This window comes from Strix uralensis, chromosome 26 (assembly GCF_047716275.1).
Source record: "Strix uralensis isolate ZFMK-TIS-50842 chromosome 26, bStrUra1, whole genome shotgun sequence".
Taxonomy (NCBI): domain Eukaryota; kingdom Metazoa; phylum Chordata; class Aves; order Strigiformes; family Strigidae; genus Strix; species Strix uralensis.
In genome coordinates this window covers 8,311,950-8,329,631 of record NC_133997.1, presented here as the reverse complement: position 1 = coordinate 8,329,631, position 17,682 = coordinate 8,311,950, and the positions used below count along the sequence as shown (strand labels likewise).

The window sequence follows — 17,682 nt, the reverse complement described above, 5'->3', positions numbered from 1 at the left end:
TTTTTGGAGGGTTGGTGTGTTTTGGGGGTTTTGGTTTTATTTTTCCCAATTCTTTGGCAGTATTGTCTTAGAGTTGTATACAAATTTCATGGAGATGTTGTGATAGCAGATGTCCCGCGTGGGGACAGCCCAAAGCTACCTAAGCCGAGCGGGGCAGGAACAAAAGTGCCTCCAGCCACCCTGAGTGGGAATCTGGCAAAGCTGCGGCTGATAGAAAGCTAACAAACCCTGGAGGCAGGAGAAAACGTGAGGATGCTAAAAAGCCGCCCGCAAACGGGCAGCTGGGTGGGGGCCGGGCAGCCAGCCAAGGTCGACCCAGCGCAGGTGCTGGAGGTGTTTCTTTGGTAGCGCTCGTTCAGAGTCAGCCTGTGGCTGTATCTTGGGGGCAGATGAAAGTCGTTGGAGGTGAACCGGTAACAGATCAGGTGCTTTGCTGCACGAGTCTCACGGGCACAGTCCTGTACCTCAAAGAGTGGTAAAAAACCCCTCAGCAACCCGAATGTGGCAGGCAAAGCTGTGAAGAGGCACCTCCCCGGTGCGTGGGGAAGCCCAGGGGCTGCCAGCTGCTGGCTACGGGAGGTGCCGGGGCTGTGGCAGCTGCGTGGCTGCAGTGCGTCCCGTGTCACAAAGGGGCAGTGATGCAGCACCCACCCAGCAATTGTGATGTCACCTGGCCAGGGGCTTTTTACCCAAAAAGCGGGCCAGGGAAGGCCAGTTGGGCTGAGCTGGCCTTCGGGAGAACTCGGCTCCTTCCTTTGGTACTTGCGTGCCTCCTTTTTTCCAGCCATTTCTCGTTGACTTCCCATTTCTCTCGGCTTCCACCCTCTCTCAAAGGTAATTGTGATTTGACTTTCAGGACAGATCGTGAGCGTAGGTAGCTAGGGGGTAAAAGGGCCTTTGTAATTGCTGTCAGCCGGAGTCCTGTGACAGGGACAGCAGGGCCATCAGCCTGCAGCTCTGCAGCAGTTACAAGCACCACTGAAACACTTTGGACGGCGGATGCTGTTGCGTGCGTTGCATTTGGGGGTTTTCAACCATTTGGATGACCTGCCATCATTTCTGGGGGATCGGGGATTTGCGCTGATCTTCTCTTTCTGGAGAGCACCCTGACATCCTTTGCCATCCAAAGCTTCCCGCTCTGTTCCTGAGAGGAGCGGTGGCCGCAATGGGGCACGACTCCTGGGAGTAACGGCTTCCCCAGCAGGTTTGGCCACGGACGTGGCTGGTGCTCCACCCCTGAGTGCTCATGTGCTGACAAGCTAGAGTGAATTCTGGGGCCTCCTAATCGCAGCCAGACTGACCCAGGCGTTTTCAATGAAACACAGGAAAATGTGTCTCATCACTCCTGTGCCGCTAGTACGAGCCTTTGAAAGGCGTCATTGCTCGTAGAAAGATCTGACATCAGTGGGGTCACCTTCTGGGCTAGAGACTTGCTTGTTTTCGCCATGTTACAATCAGGAAGAGGGAACACTTGAGCTGGGACTCCAATTCCAGACTCCGGAGGGAAAGGAAGGTAGCCCAAGGCACAGAAATCGGGGCGTGGGCTTGTTGGACTTCTGGCAAAGTCAGCAGGGGAACAGGCGATGTTCCAAAACTGTTTCTTGACCCGTATATTTCCATGGCAGCTTCTGGCGGTGCTTCTGGGTTGGATGTAGAGCTGGTTGTACTGGGTGCTCCTGTAAAGAACTCGACTTTATCAATAGGCTTTCATGTAACCATATCGTGTCATCTCTTTTCAAATGTCCTTTCCCTGCAGTCATTGCCGAGGAGATGGCTCTGCCACAAAGACGTCCCTTTGTCCCAGAGACGATTTGCATGGAATGGCAGCAGCGGCAGAGAGCTGGAGCGGGACTCTACAACCTGGGCAATACCTGCTTCATCAACTCCGTCCTGCAGTGCCTGACGTACACGCCCCCTCTGGCCAACTACCTGCTCTCTCGGGAGCACAGCCAGTCGTGTGAGTGCTTTTAGGAACATCTCCCTGTAAATCTGTGGGGCACTTCCCAGGGATTCCCAGAATCTGGAATCGGATTTACGAGGAAAAGCAGCCCTTCTTTCTCAACCCCCGCACTGGGTGTTCTTTGAACACTCGAGCCTCGAAGCTGCTTGTTCGTGCCTTCAGAAAGGCACCTCTTCCTGGCCCTGGGTCTTAGTCCCCGCTCCTGCAAGTTAAACGCTCTTTGCTTGTGGCACAGAAAAGTTTTGACAGTTCAGCATGCCTCTGAAGAACGTTTTCTACGCACTAAAGTCTCCCGGGTTTGTTGGGACATTGGTACCTTGGGAGAAGAGGGTGGAGGCTGTTCTTACAACGTCAAGATCTCCCATTAGGTTTCCCATCGCTCGCTATGGGTGTTTTGCTAACCTGAGAACCTTCCTCCCTCCTTCCTTCCCTCCCTCCCTCTTCAGGTCGTCGGCAAGGCTTCTGCGTCATGTGCAGTATGGAAGAGCACGTTCACACGGTCCTGCATTCCTCAGGCACTGCCATCGAGCCTTGGGCTATCATCAGGGTTCTCAGACGTAAGCCATTTCAGGTGCTTTTACAGGTTTTTCTTCCATTCTTGTAGGAGAGAACTACTAACTTCTTCTTTCGTAGGAATAGGAGAACATTTCGAGGCTGACATGCAGGAAGATGCCCATGAATTCTTACGCTGCACTGTCGATGCCATGCAGAGAGATTGTCTGAGCAAGTAAGTACAAACAAATCACCTTTTCAATGAGCCCTTTGGACACCTTGATGCACTCCCATCAAGGAAGCCCTATGCCCCGAGCTTACAGACAGAGCAAAACTCTTGGGAAGAGCTAACTCTCTGCCTTACCATTGATTTCCAGCTTGGACTTTGCTTCGCAATCAGATACCGTTGTCCATCAAATATTTGGGGGCTTTCTGAGATCCAGAGGTACTTTTCCACAACCATTGCTCTCCTTGGAATTGTCTGTGTCCTTCTGTCTGCCTGTGAGAAACAGCTGGTGGTGTGACTGGCGTAGTAGCTCTGAAGGACGTAAACGGGCACAGTCAGTTGCCTTCCCCTATCGCTGAGCATTTCCATTTGCCTTCCAGTCACGTGCTTGAGCTGCAGCGCGGTTTCCGATTCCTACGAGGCCTTCCTGGATGTTCCTTTGGATATAGAAGTAAGAGGCTTTGCAGCTGTGCTTCAAGATGTCCCAAGGCCCTTGTAGCTTTCCAGAATCAACAGAGGTGACTTAGAAGTGTATCCTGCGAACACCAGAGAGCCTGGTGGTGGGTGGGATGTGGAATGGACGGTGTCCTCCTGGGGAGGCCGTGGCAGTGGTCTCCCTGTAGGTGCTGGCCTTAAGCTGAGCAAGCCCTCACTTCCCTCCCTGCACCCTTGATGTAGTCTCCTCCTTCTTCCCTTTGCCCTCCCTCAGCACCCGTCTGGCTCCTAGGCTGGTGGGTTGTGTTGTTTTCGTGACTGATGACCCTGCACACCATCGGTAGCTCAACGGAGCGGTGGCGCAGAGATGGAGCTCTTGGTAGCCCTGGCAATCCCTGGGAAATGAGGGGAATGTCGAGCGTAACACCCTCTTTCTGCCTCCTCCTGGACACTGCTTGAGCGTCATCTAGCTGGGGTTTTGTGTGCACTCCTAGTCAGTGTTTGGGCGAGGGTATCTCCCGCAGCTCAGCGCTCTCCTTTCTCGCTCCTCCAGGCAGCCTCATCTGTCCCCGCAGCTCTGAAGGACTTTGTGAAACCGGAGAAGCTGGGCGGCGAAAACTGCTTTAAATGCAGCAGGTAAGACAGCTACTAGCGACATATTGGCGCTAGATCGTGCGTGCAGGCGCTGCGTGTCATCTCTCATAAGTCATCTTTTCACACAGGTTTAATGCACCGTAATGAGACGCAGCTTTTTTCTGATATGGCCTTATGGCACTGAACAGCCTTAAAATAGCGTGAGGATGTGTGAGCCGTGAAAGCTTGTCTGGCCTTCTTGGGGCAAGACAGGGCGCATCTCAGCACCTGGCTCTCTGCTTGCTTTCCAGGTGTGACAAGATGGTTACCGCCTCCAAGAGGTTTACAGTCCACCGCGCGCCCAAGGTTCTCACGGTGTGTCTGAAGAGATTTGAATTTTTCACCGGCAGCAAGATCAGCAAGGTGTGTAGGCAGTTGGGATGCCACTTTATGTTCCTGGAGCAGGAGAATTGCCAAGGCAGTGCGCTCTTTCACAAGCGGTTCATGTGGAGTTTTTCATGTTTCCTTGTGGGGAGAGGAGAGTTCCCGTGGGAAGACAAGCACGTACTCTGCTCCGACAGAGCTGCTTTGGCCGAGAACAGTCTCCTGCCCCCCAGACCATGACATGTTGCTTTAGGGAACAGCAAGTGTTCATGAGCCCCAAAGATGTGTTTGCACACCTCTGGGCGCTGGTCTTGGAAGGTTATTTCCTGGAGTATTTCAGGATCATGCCTGAGCCCTCCTGGTCTCTCCGTAGGTTGTGGAGTATCCCGAGCACTTGGATCTTCACCCGTACATGTCTGAGACAGCCGGAGAACCGCTCCTCTACTCCTTATATGCTGTCCTGGTACATGGCGGTGACAGCTGTGACACAGGACACTACTACTGCTACGCAAAGGTAAAGAGCAGCTTCCTTCCAAACCAGGGAAGAATGTGTGCTGGGGAAGACAAATGTTCGTGGCAGTGTTACTGGCAGCCAAGGTTTTGGGGGAGAAGGTCTCCTTAGGGGCTGGATTGGATTTGTTCTGATGGACTCTTGGCTCTGTCGTTTTCTGCCTGTGTTTTTGTTGAGAAAAGACGCGGTTCATCTCCAGATATTGACGCCTTTTTTACAGGCCAGCGATGGGCTGTGGTATGAGATGGAAGATGATTTTGTGGGTGGTTGTGACATCGACACAGTCCTCAGTCAGCAAGCCTATTTACTGTTTTATGTCAGGTAAAAACAAGTCTTAACATGTGTTCGGAATACATCTCCTTTTCCTGGCTTTGCTGTTTTTCTTCTCCTCCTCTTTGTTTCTGTGTTTCTGCCATGGGAGACAACTGCTTCCTGCGTCCTTCAGCGCTGTCAAACCTGAACTACCCCCCATCAGTCCTGCTCTCTCCTTGTGGGCTTTAGGTTGCTGCCCTGGTGTAAACTGCTACTTGTCTGCTATCTGAAGCTGGCTCATGTAGAGAAGCATGCTTAAAGGGGGCCTACAGGAAAGACGGGAGGGACTCTTTGTCAGGGGGTGTAGGGATAGGATGAGGGGTAACAATTTTAAACTGCAAGAGGGTAGATTTAGATCAGATCTAAGGAAGATATTCTTTACTGTGATGGTCGTGAGACACTGGAAGCGGTTGTCTAGAGAGCTTGGGGCTGCCCGCTCCCTGGAAGTGTTGAAGGCCCGGTTGGACGGGGCTTTGGGCAACCTGGTCTAGTGGAAGGTGTCCCTGCCCGTGGCAGGAGGGTTGGAACTAGGTGATCTTTAAGGACCCTTCCAGCCCAAGCCATTCTATGGTTCTACGAAACGGAGGCTGTAGGGGGTGTAAAGGCGGGGTCTTGTTCCACCAGAGGCAGACCTGGTGAGAAGACCACGACTGAAGCTATACAGGGTGGTCTTTTTAAAATTTTTAGTTGGCATTAGTATTTAAAAGTGACGGGAGCATAAAGCAATTCTGTCCATGTGATCTGTACCAGTAAGTGTAAACGAAAATAGAATCAGGAACAAAGCAGAAGTTACAGAAGAGGTACGTTTACACACTGAAGTCCAGACACGATATTGTGGACCCTGACTTGTAATCGCGGTTACGTCTTTTCTCTGTTGTAGAAACAGCTCCAAGACAATGACTGAACCCAAGAGGAGGCGCTTGGATTTGGAACTTGGAGAAAGGGCTTCTTCCTCATGGGCAGTCTCCTACGCCCGTTCCTTCCTGAGCCAGTGGGCGGCTGGCAGCATGCAGGCGGCTTCTGTGGGACCACAGGGTCTGCCTCGTCAGACTCAGGTAAGTCTGGGGACGTGGGTCAGGGCACCAGATGGACAGTGGATTTCTTTCTGGGACCTTGGCATTGCTCTCTCTGCCCTGCCACAGTGCAGCTTTCTTCAGAGCTGCAACGCTGCTCCATCTGAAAGCATCCCACCTGGACCTATCCCGTTTCTCCACCTGTGGTCCCTCTGCCTTTGCAGCCCTCCCAGAGAGCCTTTGGGAGGCCCTTAGCTGTCCCCTCCCACAGCTTCTGGGGGTTGCCCACAGTTCTGGTCCTTTCAGGAGGAAAGCTGCTGTCAGCCATTTGACCGTGTGCCGCACACCGTGCGAGAAGACAACAGCAAAGAGGAGCACGGATCCAGCCTTTCTTCCCACTGCCAGAGGAATGGTGCCAGGGAAAGGGCCCAGAGCAGATCCCCACGGCGGGGCTATGATCTCCGGAGACGGTTCGTGGAGTACGGGGACTGCCACCACTCTGTGAGCAGGAGGAGCAGGAGGAGGAGGAGCAGAGCAAGTCCTCCACGTCAGGATCAACCCTCTGCGTCAACCCTGCCGAGGGGGACAGAGCGGAGCAGATCCCCACGGCGGGGCTATGATCTCCGGAGACGGTTCGTGAAGTACGAGGACTACCACCACTCTGTGAGCAGGAGGAGCAGGAGGAGGAGGAGCAGAGCAAGTCCTCCACATCAGGACCAACCCTTCGCATCAACCCTGCCGAGGGGGAGAGAGCGGAGCAGATCCCCACAGCGGGGCTATGATCTCCACAGCCGCTCTGTGGAAATCACAGAATATGACCCCTCAGCAAGGAGGAGGAGGAGGAGCAGGAGGAGGGGGAGGGTTTCAGTGCCCCAGAGACACAGGTGAATCAACCACTCGGGGCAGTATGGTGGTGACAGGGGCAGATCGTGGCCCTGCGTGAGGGCAGAGCACAACATCTGATCTCTGCAGTGCCGCAGAGGAGGAGGAGGAGGAGGAGGAGGAGAAATCCGGGAAGGACGAGGAGAAGAAATCCAGGAAGCACCAAAACTGCCCCCAGCAGAGACCAAGCTGCACAAAGGGCACCAGCAGCCCACCCTGTCCCTCCTCCCAGTGCTGCCTCTAGCCAGGAAGAACTCAGGGAGACCTTCCAGAGACTCGGACAGCTCTGCCGGCTGGCCCGCCTGCCCAGAGGTCCCTCGAGGAAGAAGCTTAATCCTTTTTTTGCTTTTGGGACTGCTTTGCTCCTTTGGGAGCCAAAGCCAGAATTAAAAACACTTGTTGGCCTTGCATGTGTAATTTACGGGGTGTTCTCTTCTCTGGGGGCTTGGGGGCAATTGGTGGAAATGCCCAGCGTGGGAGGTTTATGTTGTGGGATTTTGAAAGCTGTGTGCTCGCAGGTGCCCGTCTTCCAGTCTCTTCCTTCTCAATAGGGAGTTCACGTCACTGGAACAGAAATGGGCTGTATGAGCCAACAGCAAGGGGGACTGAAACGGTCTGAACGGCCGGGCCCAGAGGGCGCTGCTCAGTGGCACCAAGTGTAGTTGGAGGCCAGTAACTAGAGGTATCGTCCAGGGGTCAGTACTGGGTAATCAACAATCAACAGCTTCATTTCCAAGGCTTTTGAGATGCTTGTGTCTCTGTCCAGGAGACCTCAGTCCTCGGAGCAGGAGGAATAGTATACAGTCAACTTTAAGTTGAACACTTCTTATACGTAGGTCTAAAGCCACGAGGTCTAAATCCGACACCTGTAATTCTATCACTGGTTGGCTCGCATTCCTTTCTGGACATGAACGCCTCTCATGGTGAGTTAGTTGAGTTAGTTTAACAGGCCCAGGGAGCCTAGCAGTTCATGTAATGCATTAATATGAACCACGTTTATAGTAGTTGATCTCATTCAGATGAGGTTTAATTACTCAGAAAGAGCTCTTTTTGCTTACTAGCATGTGCATGCAAACAAATCACACGTTCATAAGGAAGGTTAACATCCTTTTAGCTTCCTGTGCTCCCCGGCATGCCTGTATTCCATTTCTAAGTAGCATCTTACCATAAGCTAACAGAGATGCCTCAAAAAATATATTAAAAAAAAGGGAAAATCCTGGAGTAGGGCGGAAGACTTAGTGTTAGTTACAACTAATTCAAGTAAATGCAAGACAAAGCAAAACCATTCCCTTCTTGCGTGCTCTGACTGAACCTGACTGGGGCTGTGAGTAGCCATAGGGAGCTGGAAGCCTTGCAGCTCTCTGTACAAGTCCTCTCTCTCTCTCACCGTAAAAGCACCGCAGCCTCCCGTGCTTCTGGTGTTGGAGACACAATTAGCTTTGTTCTTAAAGCTAACTCAGGTCTTGGTCTAAAGTGTAGGGGTTTGGTTTGGTTTGGTTTGGTTTGGTTTGGTTTGGTTTGGTTTGGTTTGGTTTGGTTTAAGACACATATTTCTGTATGCTTTCCAAAGCAGAACCTGGATCTTAGTGTGGTAGGAATAAATCACTGGAAAGCTTGCCAATTATTGCTGAACGATAAAGCAGCAAAGTTAAAATTACTTAAGATTTTTTTGGAAAGGATGCCCGAAAGCTTATACTTTGAATATTTCTTCGTTGTCTTGCTCTTATGTTAGCCGTCACTCTACAGTTCCAGACCTGTGCTGCTGTCCTACTGTTACTACAGCCGAAGCAAGAAAGTTGGTCCTTTGTGGTTTAGTGTTACTATTCAGGAACTTCAAGGGTCCCTAGTTGGTGTTTCTCCCTAGAGGCTGCAGAAATGCAGAGGCTCGTGCCCATTGTTTTAGCGCTGGCAAGCACAGCTGTGATCCTTCCTGGATGAAATTTCGGTTTACCCAAGCTATCAGGTTTTAGGAATCCAGTGTAATTTAAATGTAGCCCCCCAGCACTGAGACTGGCCTTTTCCTCCTGTTTTCTGTCCCCATTCCCACTTGCTTTGTGTTACTTTCTGTTTAGTCTTCTGTTTGAAATGGGAGTCAATACCTGGACTGTCCGTTCTGGTTTTTGGAGGGTTGGTGTGTTTTGGGGGTTTTGGTTTTATTTTTCCCAATTCTTTGGCAGTATTGTCTTAGAGTTGTATACAAATTTCATGGAGATGTTGTGATAGCAGATGTCCCGCGTGGGGACAGCCCAAAGCTACCTAAGCCGAGCGGGGCAGGAACAAAAGTGCCTCCAGCCACCCTGAGTGGGAATCTGGCAAAGCTGCGGCTGATAGAAAGCTAACAAACCCTGGAGGCAGGAGAAAACGTGAGGATGCTAAAAAGCCGCCCGCAAACGGGCAGCTGGGTGGGGGCCGGGCAGCCAGCCAAGGTCGACCCAGCGCAGGTGCTGGAGGTGTTTCTTTGGTAGCGCTCGTTCAGAGTCAGCCTGTGGCTGTATCTTGGGGGCAGATGAAAGTCGTTGGAGGTGAACCGGTAACAGATCAGGTGCTTTGCTGCACGAGTCTCACGGGCACAGTCCTGTACCTCAAAGAGTGGTAAAAAACCCCTCAGCAACCCGAATGTGGCAGGCAAAGCTGTGAAGAGGCACCTCCCCGGTGCGTGGGGAAGCCCAGGGGCTGCCAGCTGCTGGCTACGGGAGGTGCCGGGGCTGTGGCAGCTGCGTGGCTGCAGTGCGTCCCGTGTCACAAAGGGGCAGTGATGCAGCACCCACCCAGCAATTGTGATGTCACCTGGCCAGGGGCTTTTTACCCAAAAAGCGGGCCAGGGAAGGCCAGTTGGGCTGAGCTGGCCTTCGGGAGAACTCGGCTCCTTCCTTTGGTACTTGCGTGCCTCCTTTTTTCCAGCCATTTCTCGTTGACTTCCCATTTCTCTCGGCTTCCACCCTCTCTCAAAGGTAATTGTGATTTGACTTTCAGGACAGATCGTGAGCGTAGGTAGCTAGGGGGTAAAAGGGCCTTTGTAATTGCTGTCAGCCGGAGTCCTGTGACAGGGACAGCAGGGCCATCAGCCTGCAGCTCTGCAGCAGTTACAAGCACCACTGAAACACTTTGGACGGCGGATGCTGTTGCGTGCGTTGCATTTGGGGGTTTTTAACCATTTGGATGACCTGCCATCATTTCTGGGGGATCGGGGATTTGCGCTGATCTTCTCTTTCTGGAGAGCACCCTGACATCCTTTGCCATCCAAAGCTTCCCGCTCTGTTCCTGAGAGGAGCGGTGGCCGCAATGGGGCACGACTCCTGGGAGTAACGGCTTCCCCAGCAGGTTTGGCCACGGACGTGGCTGGTGCTCCACCCCTGAGTGCTCATGTGCTGACAAGCTAGAGTGAATTCTGGGGCCTCCTAATCGCAGCCAGACTGACCCAGGCGTTTTCAATGAAACACAGGAAAATGTGTCTCATCACTCCTGTGCCGCTAGTACGAGCCTTTGAAAGGCGTCATTGCTCGTAGAAAGATCTGACATCAGTGGGGTCACCTTCTGGGCTAGAGACTTGCTTGTTTTCGCCATGTTACAATCAGGAAGAGGGAACACTTGAGCTGGGACTCCAATTCCAGACTCCGGAGGGAAAGGAAGGTAGCCCAAGGCACAGAAATCGGGGCGTGGGCTTGTTGGACTTCTGGCAAAGTCAGCAGGGGAACAGGCGATGTTCCAAAACTGTTTCTTGACCCGTATATTTCCATGGCAGCTTCTGGCGGTGCTTCTGGGTTGGATGTAGAGCTGGTTGTACTGGGTGCTCCTGTAAAGAACTCGACTTTATCAATAGGCTTTCATGTAACCATATCGTGTCATCTCTTTTCAAATGTCCTTTCCCTGCAGTCATTGCCGAGGAGATGGCTCTGCCACAAAGACGTCCCTTTGTCCCAGAGACGATTTGCATGGAATGGCAGCAGCGGCAGAGAGCTGGAGCGGGACTCTACAACCTGGGCAATACCTGCTTCATCAACTCCGTCCTGCAGTGCCTGACGTACACGCCCCCTCTGGCCAACTACCTGCTCTCTCGGGAGCACAGCCAGTCGTGTGAGTGCTTTTAGGAACATCTCCCTGTAAATCTGTGGGGCACTTCCCAGGGATTCCCAGAATCTGGAATCGGATTTACGAGGAAAAGCAGCCCTTCTTTCTCAACCCCCGCACTGGGTGTTCTTTGAACACTCGAGCCTCGAAGCTGCTTGTTCGTGCCTTCAGAAAGGCACCTCTTCCTGGCCCTGGGTCTTAGTCCCCGCTCCTGCAAGTTAAACGCTCTTTGCTTGTGGCACAGAAAAGTTTTGACAGTTCAGCATGCCTCTGAAGAACGTTTTCTACGCACTAAAGTCTCCCGGGTTTGTTGGGACATTGGTACCTTGGGAGAAGAGGGTGGAGGCTGTTCTTACAACGTCAAGATCTCCATTAGGTTTCCCATCGCTCGCTATGGGTGTTTTGCTAACCTGAGAACCTTCCCTCCCTCCTGCCTTCCCTCCCTCCCTCTTCAGGTCGTCGGCAAGGCTTCTGCGTCATGTGCAGTATGGAAGAGCACGTTCACACGGTCCTGCACTCCTCAGGCACTGCCATCGAGCCTTGGGCTATCATCAGGGTTCTCAGACGTAAGCCATTTCAGGTGCTTTTACAGGTTTTTCTTCCATTCTTGTAGGAGAGAACTACTAACTTCTTCTTTCGTAGGAATAGGAGAACATTTCGAGGCTGACATGCAGGAAGATGCCCATGAATTCTTACGCTGCACTGTCGATGCCATGCAGAGAGATTGTCTGAGCAAGTAAGTACAAACAAATCACCTTTTCAATGAGCCCTTTGGACACCTTGATGCACTCCCATCAAGGAAGCCCTATGCCCCGAGCTTACAGACAGAGCAAAACTCTTGGGAAGAGCTAACTCTCTGCCTTACCATTGATTTCCAGCTTGGACTTTGCTTCGCAATCAGATACCGTTGTCCATCAAATATTTGGGGGCTTTCTGAGATCCAGAGGTACTTTTCCACAACCATTGCTCTCCTTGGAATTGTCTGTGTCCTTCTGTCTGCCTGTGAGAAACAGCTGGTGGTGTGACTGGCGTAGTAGCTCTGAAGGACGTAAACGGGCACAGTCAGTTGCCTTCCCCTATCGCTGAGCATTTCCATTTGCCTTCCAGTCACGTGCTTGAGCTGCAGCGCGGTTTCCGATTCCTACGAGGCCTTCCTGGATGTTCCTTTGGATATAGAAGTAAGAGGCTTTGCAGCTGTGCTTCAAGATGTCCCAAGGCCCTTGTAGCTTTCCAGAATCAACAGAGGTGACTTAGAAGTGTATCCTGCGAACACCAGAGAGCCTGGTGGTGGGTGGGATGTGGAATGGACGGTGTCCTCCTGGGGAGGCCGTGGCAGTGGTCTCCCTGTAGGTGCTGGCCTTAAGCTGAGCAAGCCCTCACTTCCCTCCCTGCACCCTTGATGTAGTCTCCTCCTTCTTCCCTTTGCCCTCCCTCAGCACCCGTCTGGCTCCTAGGCTGGTGGGTTGTGTTGTTTTCGTGACTGATGACCCTGCACACCATCGGTAGCTCAACGGAGCGGTGGCGCAGAGATGGAGCTCTTGGTAGCCCTGGCAATCCCTGGGAAATGAGGGGAATGTCGAGCGTAACACCCTCTTTCTGCCTCCTCCTGGACACTGCTTGAGCGTCATCTAGCTGGGGTTTTGTGTGCACTCCTAGTCAGTGTTTGGGCGAGGGTATCTCCCGCAGCTCAGCGCTCTCCTTTCTCGCTCCTCCAGGCAGCCTCATCTGTCCCCGCAGCTCTGAAGGACTTTGTGAAACCGGAGAAGCTGGGCGGCGAAAACTGCTTTAAATGCAGCAGGTAAGACAGCTACTAGCGACATATTGGCGCTAGATCGTGCGTGCAGGCGCTGCGTGTCATCTCTCATAAGTCATCTTTTCACACAGGTTTAATGCACCGTAATGAGACGCAGCTTTTTTCTGATATGGCCTTATGGCACTGAACAGCCTTAAAATAGCGTGAGGATGTGTGAGCCGTGAAAGCTTGTCTGGCCTTCTTGGGGCAAGACAGGGCGCATCTCAGCACGTGGCTCTCTGCTTGCTTTCCAGGTGTGACAAGATGGTTACCGCCTCCAAGAGGTTTACAGTCCACCGCGCGCCCAAGGTTCTCACGGTGTGTCTGAAGAGATTTGAATTTTTCACCGGCAGCAAGATCAGCAAGGTGTGTAGGCAGTTGGGATGCCACTTTATGTTCCTGGAGCAGGAGAATTGCCAAGGCAGTGCGCTCTTTCACAAGCGGTTCATGTGGAGTTTTTCATGTTTCCTTGTGGGGAGAGGAGAGTTCCCGTGGGAAGACAAGCACGTACTCTGCTCCGACAGAGCTGCTTTGGCCGAGAACAGTCTCCTGCCCCCCAGACCATGACATGTTGCTTTAGGGAACAGCAAGTGTTCATGAGCCCCAAAGATGTGTTTGCACACCTCTGGGCGCTGGTCTTGGAAGGTTATTTCCTGGAGTATTTCAGGATCATGCCTGAGCCCTCCTGGTCTCTCCGTAGGTTGTGGAGTATCCCGAGCACTTGGATCTTCACCCGTACATGTCTGAGACAGCCGGAGAACCGCTCCTCTACTCCTTATATGCTGTCCTGGTACATGGCGGTGACAGCTGTGACACAGGACACTACTACTGCTACGCAAAGGTAAAGAGCAGCTTCCTTCCAAACCAGGGAAGAATGTGTGCTGGGGAAGACAAATGTTCGTGGCAGTGTTACTGGCAGCCAAGGTTTTGGGGGAGAAGGTCTCCTTAGGGGCTGGATTGGATTTGTTCTGATGGACTCTTGGCTCTGTCGTTTTCTGCCTGTGTTTTTGTTGAGAAAAGACGCGGTTCATCTCCAGATATTGACGCCTTTTTTACAGGCCAGCGATGGGCTGTGGTATGAGATGGAAGATGATTTTGTGGGTGGTTGTGACATCGACACAGTCCTCAGTCAGCAAGCCTATTTACTGTTTTATGTCAGGTAAAAACAAGTCTTAACATGTGTTCGGAATACATCTCCTTTTCCTGGCTTTGCTGTTTTTCTTCTCCTCCTCTTTCTGTTTCTGTGTTTCTGCCATGGGAGACAACTGCTTCCTGCGTCCTTCAGCGCTGTCAAACCTGAACTACCCCCCATCAGTCCTGCTCTCTCCTTGTGGGCTTTAGGTTGCTGCCCTGGTGTAAACTGCTACTTGTCTGCTATCTGAAGCTGGCTCATGTAGAGAAGCATGCTTAAAGGGGGCCTACAGGAAAGACGGGAGGGACTCTTTGTCAGGGGGTGTAGGGATAGGATGAGGGGTAACAATTTTAAACTGCAAGAGGGTAGATTTAGATCAGATCTAAGGAAGATATTCTTTACTGTGATGGTCGTGAGACACTGGAAGCGGTTGTCTAGAGAGCTTGGGGCTGCCCGCTCCCTGGAAGTGTTGAAGGCCCGGTTGGACGGGGCTTTGGGCAACCTGGTCTAGTGGAAGGTGTCCCTGCCCGTGGCAGGAGGGTTGGAACTAGGTGATCTTTAAGGACCCTTCCAGCCCAAGCCATTCTATGGTTCTACGAAACGGAGGCTGTAGGGGGTGTAAAGGCGGGGTCTTGTTCCACCAGAGGCAGACCTGGTGAGAAGACCACGACTGAAGCTATACAGGGTGGTCTTTTTAAAATTTTTAGTTGGCATTAGTATTTAAAAGTGACGGGAGCATAAAGCAATTCTGTCCATGTGATCTGTACCAGTAAGTGTAAACGAAAATAGAATCAGGAACAAAGCAGAAGTTACAGAAGAGGTACGTTTACACACTGAAGTCCAGACACGATATTGTGGACCCTGACTTGTAATCGCGGTTACGTCTTTTCTCTGTTGTAGAAACAGCTCCAAGACAATGACTGAACCCAAGAGGAGGCGCTTGGATTTGGAACTTGGAGAAAGGGCTTCTTCCTCATGGGCAGTCTCCTATGCCCGTTCCTTCCTGAGCCAGTGGGCGGCTGGCAGCATGCAGGCGGCTTCTGTGGGACCACAGGGTCTGCCTCGTCAGACTCAGGTAAGTCTGGGGACGTGGGTCAGGGCACCAGATGGACAGTGGATTTCTTTCTGGGACCTTGGCATTGCTCTCTCTGCCCTGCCACAGTGCAGCTTTCTTCAGAGCTGCAACGCTGCTCCATCTGAAAGCATCCCACCTGGACCTATCCCGTTTCTCCACCTGTGGTCCCTCTGCCTTTGCAGCCCTCCCAGAGAGCCTTTGGGAGGCCCTTAGCTGTCCCCTCCCACAGCTTCTGGGGGTTGCCCACAGTTCTGGTCCTTTCAGGAGGAAAGCTGCTGTCAGCCATTTGACCGTGTGCCGCACACCGTGCGAGAAGACAACAGCAAAGAGGAGCACGGATCCAGCCTTTCTTCCCACTGCCAGAGGAATGGTGCCAGGGAAAGGGCCCAGAGCAGATCCCCACGGCGGGGCTATGATCTCCGGAGACGGTTCGTGGAGTACGGGGACTGCCACCACTCTGTGAGCAGGAGGAGCAGGAGGAGGAGGAGCAGAGCAAGTCCTCCACGTCAGGATCAACCCTCTGCGTCAACCCTGCCGAGGGGGACAGAGCGGAGCAGATCCCCACGGCGGGGCTATGATCTCCGGAGACGGTTCGTGAAGTACGAGGACTACCACCACTCTGTGAGCAGGAGGAGCAGGAGGAGGAGGAGCAGAGCAAGTCCTCCACATCAGGACCAACCCTTCGCATCAACCCTGCCGAGGGGGAGAGAGCGGAGCAGATCCCCACAGCGGGGCTATGATCTCCACAGCCGCTCTGTGGAAATCACAGAATATGACCCCTCAGCAAGGAGGAGGAGGAGGAGCAGGAGGAGGGGGAGGGTTTCAGTGCCCCAGAGACACAGGTGAATCAACCACTCGGGGCAGTATGGTGGTGACAGGGGCAGATCGTGGCCCTGCGTGAGGGCAGAGCACAACATCTGATCTCTGCAGTGCCGCAGAGGAGGAGGAGGAGGAGGAGGAGGAGAAATCCGGGAAGGACGAGGAGAAGAAATCCAGGAAGCACCAAAACTGCCCCCAGCAGAGACCAAGCTGCACAAAGGGCACCAGCAGCCCACCCTGTCCCTCCTCCCAGTGCTGCCTCTAGCCAGGAAGAACTCAGGGAGACCTTCCAGAGACTCGGACAGCTCTGCCGGCTGGCCCGCCTGCCCAGAGGTCCCTCGAGGAAGAAGCTTAATCCTTTTTTTGCTTTTGGGACTGCTTTGCTCCTTTGGGAGCCAAAGCCAGAATTAAAAACACTTGTTGGCCTTGCATGTGTAATTTACGGGGTGTTCTCTTCTCTGGGGGCTTGGGGGCAATTGGTGGAAATGCCCAGCGTGGGAGGTTTATGTTGTGGGATTTTGAAAGCTGTGTGCTCGCAGGTGCCCGTCTTCCAGTCTCTTCCTTCTCAATAGGGAGTTCACGTCACTGGAACAGAAATGGGCTGTATGAGCCAACAGCAAGGGGGACTGAAACGGTCTGAACGGCCGGGCCCAGAGGGCGCTGCTCAGTGGCACCAAGTGTAGTTGGAGGCCAGTAACTAGAGGTATCGTCCAGGGGTCAGTACTGGGTAATCAACAATCAACAGCTTCATTTCCAAGGCTTTTGAGATGCTTGTGTCTCTGTCCAGGAGACCTCAGTCCTCGGAGCAGGAGGAATAGTATACAGTCAACTTTAAGTTGAACACTTCTTATACGTAGGTCTAAAGCCACGAGGTCTAAATCCGACACCTGTAATTCTATCACTGGTTGGCTCGCATTCCTTTCTGGACATGAACGCCTCTCATGGTGAGTTAGTTGAGTTAGTTTAACAGGCCCAGGGAGCCTAGCAGTTCATGTAATGCATTAATATGAACCACGTTTATAGTAGTTGATCTCATTCAGATGAGGTTTAATTACTCAGAAAGAGCTCTTTTTGCTTACTAGCATGTGCATGCAAACAAATCACACGTTCATAAGGAAGGTTAACATCCTTTTAGCTTCCTGTGCTCCCCGGCATGCCTGTATTCCATTTCTAAGTAGCATCTTACCATAAGCTAACAGAGATGCCTCAAAAAATATATTAAAAAAAAGGGAAAATCCTGGAGTAGGGCGGAAGACTTAGTGTTAGTTACAACTAATTCAAGTAAATGCAAGACAAAGCAAAACCATTCCCTTCTTGCGTGCTCTGACTGAACCTGACTGGGGCTGTGAGTAGCCATAGGGAGCTGGAAGCCTTGCAGCTCTCTGTACAAGTCCTCTCTCTCTCTCACCGTAAAAGCACCGCAGCCTCCCGTGCTTCTGGTGTTGGAGACACAATTAGCTTTGTTCTTAAAGCTAACTCAGGTCTTGGTCTAAAGTGTAGGGGTTTGGTTTGGTTTGGTTTGGTTTGGTTTGGTTTGGTTTGGTTTGGTTTGGTTTGGTTTAAGACACATATTTCTGTATGCTTTCCAAAGCAGAACCTGGATCTTAGTGTGGTAGGAATAAATCACTGGAAAGCTTGCCAATTATTGCTGAACGATAAAGCAGCAAAGTTAAAATTACTTAAGATTTTTTTGGAAAGGATGCCCGAAAGCTTATACTTTGAATATTTCTTCGTTGTCTTGCTCTTATGTTAGCCGTCACTCTACAGTTCCAGACCTGTGCTGCTGTCCTACTGTTACTACAGCCGAAGCAAGAAAGTTGGTCCTTTGTGGTTTAGTGTTACTATTCAGGAACTTCAAGGGTCCCTAGTTGGTGTTTCTCCCTAGAGGCTGCAGAAATGCAGAGGCTCGTGCCCATTGTTTTAGCGCTGGCAAGCACAGCTGTGATCCTTCCTGGATGAAATTTCGGTTTACCCAAGCTATCAGGTTTTAGGAATCCAGTGTAATTTA

The 17,682-nt window shown here is 52.1% G+C and overlaps 2 protein-coding genes across 2 annotated transcripts; both read left to right on the top strand.

Moving 5' to 3' along the window:
- The first annotated feature begins 1,583 nt into the window (after positions 1 to 1,583).
- On the top strand, positions 1,584 to 4,310 carry LOC141935099 (ubiquitin carboxyl-terminal hydrolase 42-like). The gene is made up of 8 exons (XM_074851053.1): positions 1,584 to 1,644; positions 1,757 to 1,957; positions 2,407 to 2,517; positions 2,594 to 2,687; positions 2,830 to 2,897; positions 3,059 to 3,129; positions 3,667 to 3,749; positions 3,998 to 4,310. The coding sequence occupies exons 1-8, from the start codon at positions 1,584 to 1,586 to the stop codon at positions 4,308 to 4,310; spliced, it is 1,002 nt and encodes a 333-aa protein (XP_074707154.1).
- A 6,178-nt stretch (positions 4,311 to 10,488) lies between these two features.
- On the top strand, positions 10,489 to 13,215 carry LOC141935098 (ubiquitin carboxyl-terminal hydrolase 42-like). The gene is made up of 8 exons (XM_074851052.1): positions 10,489 to 10,549; positions 10,662 to 10,862; positions 11,312 to 11,422; positions 11,499 to 11,592; positions 11,735 to 11,802; positions 11,964 to 12,034; positions 12,572 to 12,654; positions 12,903 to 13,215. Exons 1-8 carry the CDS (start codon positions 10,489 to 10,491, stop codon positions 13,213 to 13,215), a joined length of 1,002 nt encoding a protein of 333 aa, XP_074707153.1.
- Positions 13,216 to 17,682: the final 4,467 nt, after the last annotated feature.